Raw genomic sequence first — 15,753 nt, 5'->3', positions numbered from 1 at the left:
AAAATGTTCTTGATGTTTCAGCGATTAGCCAAAGCTATCCGGCGAAAAGGCAAACAAGTGAAACAGAAAGAAGAAGATGGTGATGGTGGTGGTGGTCAGGTTATGGAAATCGTGGACAGTCGTTGCGTCGGAATGGCCACGATTTTCTTTGAGTAGATAATCCCGAAACTTTCTCAAAGAAAACAAAACATCTTGTGCTGGGTAGATATAAATTTATAAAATGTTAGCGCGCAGGTCTCATCTTTTTTTTTTTCGGTGGATTTCCCTGCGCACCGATCATCATCCGCAAACTGATATTATATTCCCGTGGCGTCGTATAACAACACAACAACCCAAGTTGAGAATAGAAGAGAAAAAATTTGACACACGTCGGTCGAGGAATAAAAAGGAGCCACACACGGGAGAGACGTTAGCATAACATCCATCCGAGATTCCTTTGTGTGTGGTGGTGGTGAGTGATTCTCTTATTGCCCACATGACCTGTTATGGTCAAAAGAGTTATACACTAAATATATATAAGGTCCTGATGGGGAGCTGCTCGCAAAGCACCTGCTTCTCTTTCTTTTTCTGGTTGGAGTAAAGTTCCACGCCGCGCTTAATTTATTTTCATAGGCGGGTTGGAAGTGGAAGGGGGGAATAAACAATTCTCTGGCCACTTTTTTCTTTTGGTTTCTTTTTTTGAATGATTGCATTAGCCATTCATCGTGAATTCATCGTCCCACCGACAAGACAACGATATCCACTTGCCAATCAATGAAAGGAACCTCTTTTTTTTTTGGGTTGATGACCTAGTAACGCTCGAACTATATCCCCCTTTTGAGCGATTGACGGATGAGCGGTTATCAATTGCGATCATTCGTTCTATCCGCCGCCGCAATTTTCGGAATAAATCAAATAACGACGCCGGACGGGGAATATTATGTACAGTAGATCGGAATGCCAAATAGATATCCATCTGTGTGTTCCACAACTGCTGGGTGTTGGTGTGTGTGTGTGTGCCATGCTACCGCGTATTACAGCTGAAATGTGGGAAACAGGTAGTAAATAGCTGGCGGAGCATGAAGCGCGTCGACATGTTTCCAGATGGAATCAACAAAAGAGCCAGAGATGAAAATAACAGAAAACCAAAAAACAAAAAACGAAAAATAGTTTTGAAAGTACTCGGGTCCGTCACGATCCTCCCGTTCAACCATCTGATGGCCGACATTTCAAAAAAAGAACTTTTGCACTCAAAGCTGAAAAGGTTTCTTCTTTTCTTTTTCTTCATCTTAAACCAACAGAAGAAGAATATTTCGTTGTCTTGACGGCGAGAAAAAGGAAAGGAATCAAACAACAACGATGGATGCCATTGTTGTTGTACTCAACCACCTTGGTGGGTGCCTGCTGCTGGCATTTGGTGGTCATCGATAATATAAAACAAGGATGTGTTATACTATTCGATTCACTGGGAAAGCCAAATGGATCCTCACTCGGTGGCACCTTATACTTTGAGCAGTGAAGGCGTTCTTTTCATTTCTTGTTTTATTCTTTTCTTTTTGCTACAAAGAAGAAACTCTCGACGCTCATGGAAAAACCTGTTTTTCTGTTCTTGTTCCATGTGTGCTGGGTTGTTCTTGTGACTCATCACAGGTACCCGTCTGCCTAGCTTGTATTATTATACGCCAGACAAATCTCTTTTCTCTCTCTCTCAGCTTGTTGTAATATTCTCCGGCTATAGACGACGAGTGAGTGTTTTCTTTTTGGATCGCTCGAGCTCGCTCACGGCCAGCGGCCAGAAGTCCAGTCTTTTATCAAATACGCTCCAGTACGTACAAGCAATTCAAACAGAAGAAAAACAGTCATTTTGACAATGTCTTGTCATATCTCGCCAGAAGCGCTTGTCTACTCTTTTATTATTATTATTATTTGTTTCGAATTCTTTTTCTCACTGAAGTATTCGAGACCAGCAGCGTTTTTTTTAATTTTTATTAAGAGCGGAAGAAAATGCAGGAGCATCAGATGCTCATAGGGAGAAAAGAAAAACCAAAAGGAGAGAACCGGTTAGCCCCCGCCATTTCGGTTTTTTGGCTGCGACGAAATCAGGAGGCAACAATCAGAAAGAAAAAAGAGAAGCTCGAGACTATCAGTTTCATCATCAACACACGCCACAGTAGAAGATTCGTGAAAGGTTATCTGATTTGGTTTTCTTTCTTCTAAAAGGCTGGGCGACTTCGGGACACGTCGCACCTAATCGGGACCGGGCAGAAAAGGCGTCCGACTTGCGGGGACTTGGTGGTAATAATGAAATCAAATGTGACAGATCGTCCAGTCCTTATAGACGACTTATAGGCGCGGTTTCATCATCAATCCACTCTCATCTGCATATATTGCGCCTTTAGAGATGCAGTGCTGGGCAAGGAGGCGCAGACCATGTCCCATGTTGTTGTCTCTTTGATTTTCCCAGTATTCCAGCAAATATGCCAAAGCCCGTCGGGATTGATTGAAGCTATTATTTGCGGTAAACTGATTGAGCTCGGACACACGGCTCTACTACTCTGCGTTGCGTCACGAAAAGATGATGAATATACGTGCCACCGGCCAGCCGGCCAGCCCCAACCAGACTCCGCAATGTAATATCTGGACGGTAGCGCTGCAGCAAAAAGGGGGTCAGTCACACAGGAGCGCAGCAAAAGTTGGTTTGGCTGGCCGGGATTTCTGTTTGAAATCCATCATCATGAGCGGGCGCATAACAGAGACCCGCTCTGTTATGTGTGTGTTGCGCACGGGCGAACGAAATGCAATTTCATCGTTGCGTAGAGACTCGTCATTAGTTGAATGATTGAGAGAATCCTTCATTCCCAATTCGATGATGATGGTGAAAGGTTTTTTCCTTAGTTTGTTGCTTGCCGACTGGATTGAAAAATTCTTTGCTTTTCTCACGCCCTTTTATCAATTTCAGCAGCGACAACAGCAGCACACACCACGAATAAATCAATCCGAAATAGAGAAGAAAAGAAAAACAGCAACCCGATTCACGCAGGAGGATCGTATATGTTATATCTGATGAGGAGATTGCGGGCATAAACAGCGGCTGCCAACTGTTTGGCATAGTTTGGGGTTGGCGAGAAAATAATAAAAGAAAAAAACCCTTCGGTCGATTTCGATTTTTCTGCTGACACGTTTCATTTTATTCCCGCCTTGCAGCTAGACTGACTCCTGTTTTTTGCTCCTGGACTTTTTTTTTTTTTTTTCTCATCCGGAATCTCCACGTTATACGAGGTGATGGATGAATTTTCGACGACCATCCCAGTGCCATCGAGATCTCCCCACCCAGCGAACAGCGGGACGTATGAGAATATTTGGCAAAATCCAAAGGTCCTTGTTCTTCTTTTCTTTTGATGACGCTAATAAAGACAAAGAAGAAAGAGAGAGAGAGTTCCTTCCGGGATCACCAAGTTGTTCACTCTTCTCTCATTCTCTTTCGCTTCAAAAGAAACATGAAACTGGCTGGCCAGTCGCCAATCATCCCGAAATAAATTTTTTACACTAGCACAACGACCTGGGTCGAAGCTTTGAGCTGCTGTCCTAATCAGAAATAACCCCTTCTTTTCTGACTACTATATGCAAAAGAGACCCATCCGCCGGCGGTTCCCCCCTGTGCTGCCCCCATCCTATAACGAGTGAAACAACAGGAATATATAATATCAGCCAGACACTTGTCGATCACGAAAAATCGTTACGCATTTCAATCCGCTGCTCACTGGACCGGATCCGTCCGTGTCGATTGCGCAAATCCCTTTTTAGCGTTGGACATGATTTTTCAAATCTGTTTTCGAAAATGGCGCCACAACCAAACATGACATTCAGTCTTTTTCAAATTTCCCAGAAAAACAAACAAACAAACAGATAAATCAAATGCGGTTAACCTTCTATTATCTTTTCTTTTTTCGCCGAGTGATTGAATTAGTACATGTGTATTATACAATGCAGACGTATAATAATCCCTGCATTTTAATGGCACACTGGCCAAAACTTGTTTTCTGCCAAAACTCTACTCTGTGTGTGTGTGTCTACTGGGCGTGTGTGTGTGTAGTAGAGACCCTATAATAAAAATAGAACTTTCTGGCTTGCGCCTTTTTCTATTGCCTGACTGATGTCGGGTAGAGAGTGAGAGAGAGCGGGTGGTCCCGCCAGCCCAAATCACTGGGCAAAAGGGGGGTAGAAAAGAGGGGGGCTGGGGGCTGACACAATCTTCTGGCAAGCGTCTGCACAGCACTAGCGCTAGATTGTCCAGCTTCCTTTAAGACTATACTATACTACCACCACCTTTTTAGCTTCCTGGTGTCTGTGCTCCCTGCCGCTCTACAGTGTGTGTAGACAGAAACCACTACCACCTCCCACACACACACACACGCCCGGCCCAGCATCTGGCCCAGCCAAGCCAAGGAAAAAAATCAAAAAGAATGAAGAAGAAGAAGAAGACGACGAAGAGATCCTGTGTACACTGGGCACAACCAGTGCCGGTCGCACCTTCAACACGAACGGCTCTCGCCCTTCGCTCATCTTCGCTCATCATTTTTTTCGAAAAATTTGTTTGAATTCAATTTTTCACACCCGTTCATTTTCAACCTGGAAAAAACAAGTGACGAAATGAAGGTCTGAAAGAAACAACAAACAACAACACACCCAGAAAAGAAGAAGCAGTTTTTGTCCTGATTTGCGGTTCAGTGAACTTATTTATTATCCACCAGCACCTTCTTAAATAAACAACAGCCCCAACCAATCACATCACACACAACACCCATTTTCTGTTTTTGGTCTGATCGCCTTCGTTTACCGCGTGGATCTTCATCAATCTTACATAATTGAGGTAATATCAATCACAATCCGGCTGTTTTCTTTCTCTCTCTCTATCTTTCACTCGCTCCGCCAACAAGACAACACCGTGAAAAGCCTATTTAGATTGGGGTCTATCGTTCGTCCGTCTATACTTGGTTGACGCTCACGTCTGGGGCCCCCCTTTATTACATTATATCCCGCTTGCAGCGAGATCCTATACAGGATTGATTGCACTGGGAAGGCCTTTTGTTGTCGTCTTCAATGCATGATTTCCCCTCCTACTCCTCCCCCCACTCTTTTCACTTGATTGAATTCGTCGCTGGACCGTACTACGTCTACTTCATAGATTTATTCTCCGTGTCGTCATCTGCTGGCCAGCGTCCGATGCGGAAGTGGGGAAAAAGGAGAGAGCTAGCCGGGAACACACTTTGTTGTATGTCTAGTACCGCCGGAACGGACGTGGGTGGAGGGGAAGTGCAGAGCCGGAATAACTTAAAAGGGTCCGTTGTAGAGGGAGAGAGTGACCGTAATAAAGAAGATGGACTGGATGGAGTAGTAGTAGTAAATAGTAGTGGATGTGCCGGACGTCTTTCTATTTTTTTTAATAAAGAAGAAAGGGAAACGGACGTCATCGGCTTTCCAAAGTCTATGCACAGACTGCGGAGCCAAGACGGAAGCGAGAGGTCTTTGCGAGATGCTAAAATTATAACCGTCAATAGTAGACGGGCCAGCAGACCCATTGGGCATGGAGAAGAACAGCAACAATGGAGCGAGACTTGGATCTCCAGCCAGTGAGTGATTGGAATCGCATTTCTCTTTGGTTTTGCCTTTTTGCATCACAAAATCGACAATAGAGTTTACGACCACCTCCGTGAAACGACTGATCGAATTCCGGGTGGTTATAATACACCAAGTCGCCAGCCAAATCATAGCCCTCCCCCCCTCCTAACTAGGATGTAAATCTCTATAAAAACGGATTCTCTCGTATCGTTTCGATTGCAGAGTTACAACTCGGTCGATGTGAACTATAGCGACTTATTCCGGCAGCAGCAGCTAAAGGCTAGCTAACAAAACGCGCGTCTTTAGATTGATAGCGACCTGCCAGATCGAGTGCCAGGCCAATCGGAGCTGAACGATCTTCTCCGGGACCCGGTTGGGTTTCCATAATAATTGGCCGGCAGCCAATTTTTTCCCCTCCTTGAGCTTTACACACACAATGAATTCTTCGGCTACGCCAAAAGAAACAACAACGGATTTTTTTTTATCGTCTCGTTCTTTTTTCTTCTTTTCTTGATGATATTCTTTGCCTTATTTGTTTTTTCTTGTTTCTTGTTCCTTCACACGCCGATCACCGTGACGAATGGCAGGTGATGGACGAACAGGAGAGTTCGACAACGGTGGTGACGTCATCGAGCAGCAGCAGCAGCACGAGCTATTCGTCGTCGTCTTCGACAACGCTGGTTCAGCAGACGCTGATGACGGTGATTTACTCTGCCATTTCTTCTTTTGTATCGTCGTCGTTTTTTCCTTTTTTTCTCCTCTAGCGCTTTTCTTTTGTTGTTGATGGCCAAACAGTCGTCAAATGTCGATCACCGCTTTTTATGGGGGCCGACTTCTCTGAGCCCGTTTGATGCTGTGCTTTAAGGTTTGCCCCGATAGGGAACGCGCTGGCCCGCCAGTCGTACAGCCCACGGCACGATTGACACGTCTCTCTATAATCAAGTCATTGCGTGACACGCCATTCTGCCATTGATCCCATTCTTGACATTCGATTTCCCCTTCAAAAGAACCAACTTTTTTGTTTTTGATTTCTTTTTTTTTTCAAATTAACCGGAATGGATGTAGCAACATTAATTCGCCCATGTATCGATCGATAGATAACGGACGACGGGGAGTTGGCCGTTGACGAGGCAATCTCGGACGTGATCTGCCGTGAGGCCGTCATCAGCAGCTCGACGACGACCTCTTCCTCTTCTACGACGGCCGCTACTACATCGTCCTCCTCGAAAGTATTCTATCGCCTTATCTCAAAGTTGTCATCCAAATTTCAATTCTCTCCTCCTGATTGGCCTTTTAAATTTCTCTTCTCTTTTATCCCTCACCAAACTACGCGGACGACATTTTTGAAAAATAAAAAACCAAAAAAATCAACCAGTTGGTCGTGGAAGACGGGATGACGTCAGCAGTGCGGATGGAAGAGGAGACGACGGTGGTATCTTCATCATCTGGCCTCAGCGTCTCGGTAGGCGGCCGTCTCACCCATTTCTAGCCGATCTTGATTGAATTCACGGTCGTGACTGATTTGATTTAACAACTTTTGCACAACCACACATGCTGTTGCTGTTGCTGCTGCCCGTGTCCTGTATTTTTCTTTTTACTTTTCTGTGTGTGATTACATGTCAATGCTGCTGCACCACTACTTTTCTTGCGCTGCCGCGGGCGTTACATACGTTTTGGGTGGGGTGGGGGTGGTTTGATTGGACGCTGATTGACAAGAGCAGCAGCATCACGGAGAGGCAACAGTAACAACAACACAAGAGGCTTTGAACTCACCTTCGGCGCTGCTTGACGAGGAGGAGCAACTGTTGGCTCAAGAACTGCTCCTGGAAGCTGCCGAGGAGTCGTTTTCGTGCGGAGCGGCTTTCACGACGGAAGCGGAACCGCCATCTATCGAGATGGCGGAGGACTTGAAAGAGCCCGGAAACGATGACGGCGGTGACAGCGGCGGCACCGAAATAAACACGAGCGCTGTCGACGTCGTCCAGCAGGAGCTGGAGCAGGAGATCCTGGAACGTGAAGCAGCGACTCACGAGGTTGGAGAGGAGGATTCCAGCATCCGACAAGAGCCACGGCTGTCGACGCTGGTGGAAGAAGCAGTCGCTTCCGGCTCTGAATGCCGTCCAGTTGAGAATTCGGATTTGTCCGTCCCGTTGTCGTCCTCTCTGTCGTCCAGCCACAGCAACCGAGAGATCCAGCAGGAGAACATCAAACACGCCCTTCACGAAATCATTTCGGAGATTGATCGCGAGATGGAAGCCGATTTGAGCAACGAAGAGGTCAGTTCCGTTATATTAACCCACTGGGAAAAATTGATTTCCAACCCCAACCGTCCGTCTCTCTCTCTCTCACTGTCAATATGTTAATAACGCACACTCACGATCCTGATTGTCGCCCACTTTTCTTTTTGTCTCTTTCTCTTTTGTCTTTCTCTCTGTTTTCCTAGCGCCCGACGTGTTATTGTGTTACGCATGCGCCGTCTAGTCTCACTCCGACTCGATTCATTATCGAAACTTGCCGTCATCCCTTTACTTTTCTGTACGCATGAAATCCACTATGCTAATTGAGTTGCGTGTTTGAGATCATCCCAAGGTATTAGCCGTGATTAGACCGGTTTTCTCTTTATTTTTTATTTTTCGCCCAACAACCAACAGGTGGAGGAGACGGGAGAGGTGATAAGGGACGAGTCGATCCTGTTGATCAACAGCGCCCAGGTAAAAAAATACACACACACACATATCCTGACCTGTTTGATAAATAAAACAATGAGGGAGAAAAACCAGTCAAAAAGGGAATGCATCAGCTAATTGCTTGTTGTTTCTTTTGTATTTTCCCACACCACCCTTTCATCTATTTTGACGGGATGACGACGACGACGACACTAACGGGACTCATTACTACCAGGCGGCTCAGCGGAAACGTTCACCGCCGCCCGTCCAACCGAAAAAAGCGCGCCCCGTTTCAGTTCCAGCCAATTTTCTTCAAGTAAGTTGACACACGTCTATTTTATTAGCCCGACCGTTCAATATTATCCGTGGTGTAGAGTTTCTCTATTACGACTCTAGCAAATCGTATTTTCACAGCTGGGCAATTTCTTTTTTGTTTCGAGCGATTAAATCCGTCACGAATTTTTTCTATGGATAACGACCGGTGTCGGATAGAATTGCCGGCCCATATCTTTTCTTTACGTTTTCAATCTCCACAAGTTTCAATGGTTTCTACGGCGTACACACACACACACACACACACAACCCTATAATCATATTAGAAATTCAAATGAGGGGACGAGCCATAATCCTGCGCCTATATCCCATCAGAGGCCACCGTCGGAGGGAAATTGAAAGTCCAAGTGAAGCCGGCACAGTGATCCGGTCATCCCCGACGTCTGTAGAGTTGATTGAGCCGTGTCGTGTGTGTGTGCTGTGTGAGATAATGCCACTGGGTTTTCACCTTTACTATACGGGGCTAGCCTTTTCGTTGTTTGGCTTCACTTTATTTTTTTCCTATTTTGTTTGTTTTCTACCATCCATGTTGCCTTTTTTAAATAATTTATTACATCGTCAAGAAATCTTTTCTCTCTTCAATTTCCGTCTGCTGCTGCCCCCCTCTCAACTATGGAGAGAGGCGAAACAGCAGCCAAATGGATAGGGCTATGAAGACTGCAAGTTGGTTAAGACTAAGAGAGTGACTGGCGATGAATACGCAATCACCTCATTACTCCACCCAGTTTTTCGGTCTCGGCGATCTTTTTCGGTGGGAGAAGAAGAAGAAGAAGATAACCAAACGAGCGACGGATAGGAAAGAATCTTTTATTTATGTTAAATTCCACCGCACACATTTTGGACGCGTTCCAGGAAAACGAAATGTTTCGTCGATCCCTTTTTCTCTCTCTCTCTCTCTCTTTTTCCGCGCTAAAGTTATGTAGCCATTCAAAAATTTATAAGGCCTTTCCCCTTCTCCACATCAAATGGAGAAAAAAAAACCGTCAACCCAAAGGAAATTTCGGAAATATCTCTTCAAAAGTGTTGACTCAGCTGCTCGTTTCTAAATGAAAGCAACTTGTTTGTTTTTTTCTCTCGAAAATCTTTTTGACAAAATCACCGCGTCAAATCGTCCAACCAACTGGACTACCTGGACAGCCCAACAGCAATTCACAGGCGAAATATATCCAGCGCGGATGCGGAGTAAAGATCCCGTTTTTATTTTCTGATTTCCGACATGTGTGTGTGCGCCACCTACACGGATGTGTGTCTAAGAGGGTGGTAAAAAAGGTGGGGGACTTGATTTGAAGCAACGCCTCTCTCTCTCTCCATATAGACGCTAGCTGGCCACCAGAACTCGCCCGGCCATAGCGGCAGAGGCTCTAAAAATAACTGGACAAAAAAGAAGCGAAAAAGAAATACCAAACAACAACAAAAAATTTTGTTTTTTAAAAAACAAAAACAAAAAGGACAAAATAAAAATCGAAAAACAATATGAAGAGAGAGAGAGAAGAACGACACGCTGACTGAGGCTTTAGCCTCTCACGTAACCTCCCCAGTGAGGAAGAAGACAGAAGAAGAAAAAGTGCTCTGTTGCCGCACTCTTGTGTCGAAAAGCTAAAAAAGCCAAAGCTGCTGCAGACCAAAACAAAAGGAAGACGGGGCTGTTTGGGTCGGCCATCAGCCACGACGGCAGCAGCAGTCTACGGTCCAGAACCATCGTGATTGCTGCCTGTTCTCCCGAACCGAGAGATTCGGGCAATGGCCACCACCGAAATAACGGGACCGTGATCAGATCTCGTCAACCGCCGCTAAGTGATTCATTGTGCGTTTAAAGTGTGGGCGTTTATACTAATCCGGAAGAAGAAAACGGAACAATTTTGCCAGGCTCTTGATTTATTGTTGGACTTTGCACACACATACACACACGCAAGATCGACGAAGATGGACGACGACTACTGGCCGGCGAGTTCCAATTCAACTATGGCCAGCTCCATCGTTAGCCGACGCGGATTCCAACCTTCCGACCGACACGATCCGCACAAGCGCGAACTGCTGACGACTCTAACCGCTCGTTTATGGCATTTATCCTTGGTAGTTTTTTTAGTGTAGGAGACATAGTTTTTTAATTGCGCCGTGATTCCTATTGATTATGTGCAGCCACCGCCTTTGGCGAAATCTTGTTACCGTATAAGGTGGTGGGGGGGGGGGGTTACATCACGAATCATTCGAGTGGGTGTATACATGCCATTTTGATTCATTGCTGGTCTCTTGTTTCTGTTTTGCAGGAGGGGAGTGCTGAAGGCATCAGCCCGGAAATGGGCAAACCCATCGATTTGCAAAAGATTTTCACGCCTGCCTCGGATTACCCATCGGGCGACATCACTCCGCGCAGACGTGAGAGCCAAAATTACATTTAATAATAAGAAAAGAAAAAAGCGCTGAATAATTGACGTGCATTTTTGTTATTCAAAACAAAAAAACTAAAAAAGGAGAAAAATGTGTGATTGGTTGTAACATTTTTTCTTTCTTTCTCTCTCTCTCTGACTCACGACGATGTTTGATATGAGCAGAACGTCGGATGTACACCTCGTCGAGCTTCTACTCGTCTTCCCACCCCTCGATGGAGGAGCAGGTGGAGTTGGCTCGTCAAATCTCCCACTCGCTCAGCTCCGACACCAACAGCACGTCAAAGGGCCAGTCCATGTACGTCAAGCGACGCAACCGCTCCTCGAAATGGATTCACGAAGGTATACAGGAATTTTCCTCTTTTTTTTCTTTTTTTAAATCCGCACGTACGTAACTGCTGCACCACCATCCGTCTCTCAACTCCACCTCCTTAGCCGGACGAGAACAACTCGTGCGGCTGACCATGTTTAACCCCTTTCGTCTGTGTGTGTGTTTTTTTCGGACGGCGTGAAGTGCAGAATTCCGTCCGTGTGCAGCTCGGCTTGCACCTAAAATATATGGGGGCGGGCAGATGTAGAATAAGGAGGACATTTCCACCAGTTGTGGCACTCGGTAGAAAAAAACTGGAAAGTTTCTCTGTTGCTGGACACTGGAGAGAAATGTCTGGCATCACAGCACGGCGCTGAGCTAGTAGGAGGAGGAGAGCGACTTGGTGGAATAGTCGTAATAGTAGAACCCTAAAAATAGCTGTAGCTCGGGATCACAACCCTCCAAGGAAACGAAACCACCACCAGTCCACCACCACCACGACGACCACAACAACATGACACTGTGAATATCAAGGAGACTGGGGCGGGCCCCAGACGCATATAAACTTCAATGTCAAAGACACACAAAGAAAAAAAAATAACAATTCAGACTCTCTCTCTCTCTCGTAAAAACCAACCAAAACAAACAACAATTTATTTTAAGAAAAACGCGCAAGGAAAGATTTACACAACGTCTAATGAATTGCTTTATTTTCGTTGTATTTTTTTTGGTATTCACGCCGGTGTCTGCCACAGCCCACCTCATGACTGGAGATGACCAGCATCTCAACGGAGATCAATCGAATAATGGCAACACCCACCATGGCGATGATGACGGTCGAATGACTTTCAAGATACCCAACATGGGAGGGCAGGTGATTTGGCTGTTTTGTTTTGTTTTTCTTTCTCTTTCTCTCCTTGTGTTGTTAGCCCTATTCACCGCCTTATTATAATCCAATTGAAGCTGGGCAGGAATATTAATCTGCAACACGTCACTTGATATTATACTTTTCGATCGCATGTTGTGTCGGATGTGATGTGCGCGCGCCCAGGAGATCCAATTTAGAGCCAAATCGCCGCTCAAGTTGCTGATGAATCCCAAGGGCCAAATTTGGGATTTGAAATCGCTGCGCAACACCGGCATGCACATCGAAGCCCCTCAGCTGAGCCCAGAAATCTGCTCGAGCCTCGTCAAGGATTTGCAGTCGCCAAAAGGAAAAGGTGACGACCGTCGTTCAATCGAGATGACCTAATCAGCGCCTTGAGTTTTTCATTTTCAAACACGTTTGTTGCCTTGTTGATTGCAGGTGCTGCACTCTTTGCCAAGCGCAAGCAGAAGTCGGAAAAGTGGATCGTCGACGAGAACACGGTCAAGCTAAAAGCGGCCAACGCGGCGGCAGTGGCCGCAGCGGCCGTCGCCTCCGAAGTCAACAATGCCGCCGCCGCCGGAGCTCCAGCCGTGATGAACAGCCAGCAATCCCGTGTGGAACAGACCCAGAAAATGGCTTCCGTTCAGGTCAGGACAAAACTTATTGCCGAATGATAAATCAATTCCATTTCTCAAATGTGTCGAACGAAATTATTTTGACAGGATGCTTTCGGCGGACCTCGTCTTAAGTTGGTGAAATCGCCCTGGGAAGCCGCCCTGGAAGACGGAACGGTGAACACGGCCTTCCAGGAGCTCTGGCCCAATCGTCTGCCCGGAGCGGCCAACCCAAGTGGAACGCTGGAGAGAAACAAGGAGCCATTAGGACCGGTGGTGCCTACGACGCTGTCGGCCGCCGCTCCGGTCCAGCCCAAGCTAAACATGAAGCCTCTGGATAGTGTGCCCAAGATGTTGCCCAACTTCAAAGCCCAGCCGCAGCAGACATTGACGGCTGCGGAATCTGAAGCGGCGGCACCCGCCGAAGAGAAACCTTTTGTGCCCACGCCCCTGCGACCTGACAACGTCAATCCCTACAAGCCCAAAGCCGCCAAGGGGTGGGGCAACACACCAGGTACATCATCCATTTACACACCGTATGCATACTTGACGTTTTGTCCACCCCGGAACCGGAATGGCCTTGCTTGACTGTGCAAGTTCTTACTCGTTATATTAACGGCGTTTGACGCAAAATGTTTGTCTAACATTTTTTCTTTCTCTTTCTCTCTCTTATACGACAAAAATGAAATCAATGCAGTCGACGCTTTGTCCGCCGTTGAGCGCCCTACGCCGAGGACTAATCTCGTACTGGAACCCGTCCAAACGAAACAGCGGCCCGTAACGATGCCACCGTCCGTGTCAGTGACGGCTGGCGACGAAGATAGCGCTGCTCTCGGCTTGATTGATCAAACCAAAGACAACTCGGCCCAGGAGGTGGCGGCCGGAGAGGAGATCAAGCCCAATCCTTTCCCGTTCGAACTGCCCGTCTTGCGCAGTGTTTCTGCCAGTCAGTTGCCACCGCCGATGGTCCGCCAGGAACCCGAACTGATCCTGCCAACACTTCGGCCCGTTCCGGAGAAATCTGCCGAACCCTCCGACAGTGTCGCTGGCGACGTCAGCCCGGCAGTCCAGTGGGAACTGCCGCCCCTCGACTCCCGACCCAATTTACAGGCTTTGCTGGAGCGCGAGAAGCGGGCCGCCGAAGCCGCCGTCAACAATGAAGCCCTGAAGCAGCGCCAAGAGGAGCTGCAAAGGAAACAACAACAAGAGGAGTTGCAGAGAAAACAACAACAAGAGGAGCAGCTCAGGAAACTACAACAAGAGGAGCAGTTACGAAAACAACAACAACTTGAACAGCAACGAAAGCAGCAAGAAGAGGCCCAACAGAAAGTTATGAAGCAACTCGAGCAACAACAACATCAGCAACAATTTCAACATATTCAAATGCAAACGCGCCAACAACAACAACAACAACAACTGCAGTTTAACCAACAACAAGTCACGGTGACCGAAGAGATGCGAATGGCTCAAGAAGCTCAACTGGCCAAATTGAGTGTCCGTCTCAAGGTCCAGCGCTTCGAATCAAGTGGACCTGCGCCCATCTACATCGGCCAGGTCTCCGTTTCGCAGAGCGGATCTCCGCGACAGTCCGGACTGCAGACGCCAACCCAACATATAGCTTTAACCGGAAGGAACAAACCAACTCAAGTGTTCGCATCCGCACCTCCGGTGACGCCGGCGGTAGCCAAACCGTCGGACGTTCGATTGGTTTCCAACACGAAGGAAAACTCCGCACCCGTTCCTCTTCCGGCTAAATCTATGGTTACGCCCCGAATGATGGAACAGACTTATCATAACGAATCCACGCCTTTACTACCCAAGACCACGGTGACTGCCAGTCATATTCAGCCGCCAATGGTCATTCAGCAGCAGCCGGCTCCTCAAGTCCTCGATCCTTTCGCAGGCGTACAGCTCCGACAGCCAGCAATCAGTAAATTTCAAATAGAATTAAATCGCTTTGCTAAATATTTCAAGTTCTCACATTTTTGTTTTATTCAATAGGTAAGACGTTGATCAATTCGAATGATTTGGATTCATCACTAAACCGCCGTTCCTTGGCCGATTACACTAATTACAACACGGCGCCGCGCGGCTGGACGTCAGCGGCCCAGGAAATCTACAGGCCCGTCACTTTCAAAATGGCCTGAACGAAATGTCGAAATGACTTCACTTGTTCTTCTCTATCTGAAATGTAAAAAAAAAATAATAACAATAATAATTATAAGTATTTAAATTGAACAATAATTTCGTCTCTATACTAACCTAAACTATATAATTGAACAGACACGGCATAGGGTTGAGTTCATGGTTGTGTTGCTTGTCCCATACTTGCTGGATCCTCTGGCGTTTCATAACATAAGAGACTATGTGTCCTTCTTTCATTTCAGTATCCACCTACACTGGAACACTGCTGCGCTCTGAATGAAATCATTTCAGTTTCAACAATGTCCCCGAGTAGCGTGAATTGACATTTGGTAAACCATATGTGCATGTCTACCATCCTTCTCCGTTTGCTAAACCCCAACCTATTCCGTCAAGACACCAGAAAATGTTAAAACAAGGCAAAGGAACTGTCACAACTAAAGAACGACGGCAGTATATTATCGACATAAACAAAAACGCCCATTACTTATTTATTTCAAAAGGTGAACAAATATACGATAGAAACAAAGTAACTCCCAAGTTTGAAAAACCCCTGCATGGGCTTATGATGCTGCTTTGAATTTCTCTGGTATCCCTTTATTCACAACATATGCTATCTCTCGGGGGTCGTGGCAGTGGGTCTGGGGTTCACTGTCCATCATTTTCAATTGAATTTATTCTTCACGTGATGATGTAATACATGTGTGTAGAAATAGGTAAACAATTCTGTCGTCAAATCCTTTATTCATCGAACAAAATTTTGATACTATTATCAAGTACAATATTACGAGTCTAATCAAGTTACTGGAAGGATTGTTAAAGTCCTCATTTTCTA

The 15,753-nt window shown here is 46.3% G+C and overlaps 1 protein-coding gene across 2 annotated transcripts; it reads left to right on the top strand.

The window, feature by feature from the left end:
• The first annotated feature begins 4,476 nt into the window (after positions 1-4,476).
• LOC124209601 lies at positions 4,477-15,639 on the top strand. 2 transcript variants are annotated; one of them, XM_046607653.1, is made up of 16 exons: positions 4,477-4,849; positions 6,186-6,299; positions 6,696-6,827; positions 6,974-7,060; positions 7,320-7,874; positions 8,250-8,309; positions 8,500-8,580; positions 10,865-10,973; positions 11,150-11,326; positions 12,050-12,168; positions 12,346-12,514; positions 12,601-12,809; positions 12,885-13,290; positions 13,474-14,706; positions 14,778-14,967; positions 15,060-15,639. In XM_046607653.1, exons 2-15 carry the CDS (start codon positions 6,189-6,191, stop codon positions 14,921-14,923), a joined length of 3,594 nt encoding a protein of 1,197 aa, XP_046463609.1. In that variant the 5' UTR covers positions 4,477-4,849; positions 6,186-6,188; the 3' UTR covers positions 14,924-14,967; positions 15,060-15,639. The 2 variants fall into 2 exon arrangements, with proteins under 2 accessions (XP_046463609.1, XP_046463608.1); XM_046607652.1 differs by having other exon boundaries at positions 14,778-15,639.
• Positions 15,640-15,753: the final 114 nt, after the last annotated feature.

The sequence above is a fragment of the Daphnia pulex genome, chromosome 12 (genome assembly GCF_021134715.1).
Source record: "Daphnia pulex isolate KAP4 chromosome 12, ASM2113471v1".
NCBI lineage: Eukaryota > Metazoa > Arthropoda > Branchiopoda > Diplostraca > Daphniidae > Daphnia > Daphnia pulex.
The sequence above is the reverse complement of the archived record's forward strand: the minus strand, read 5'-3'. Positions and strand labels throughout refer to the sequence as shown.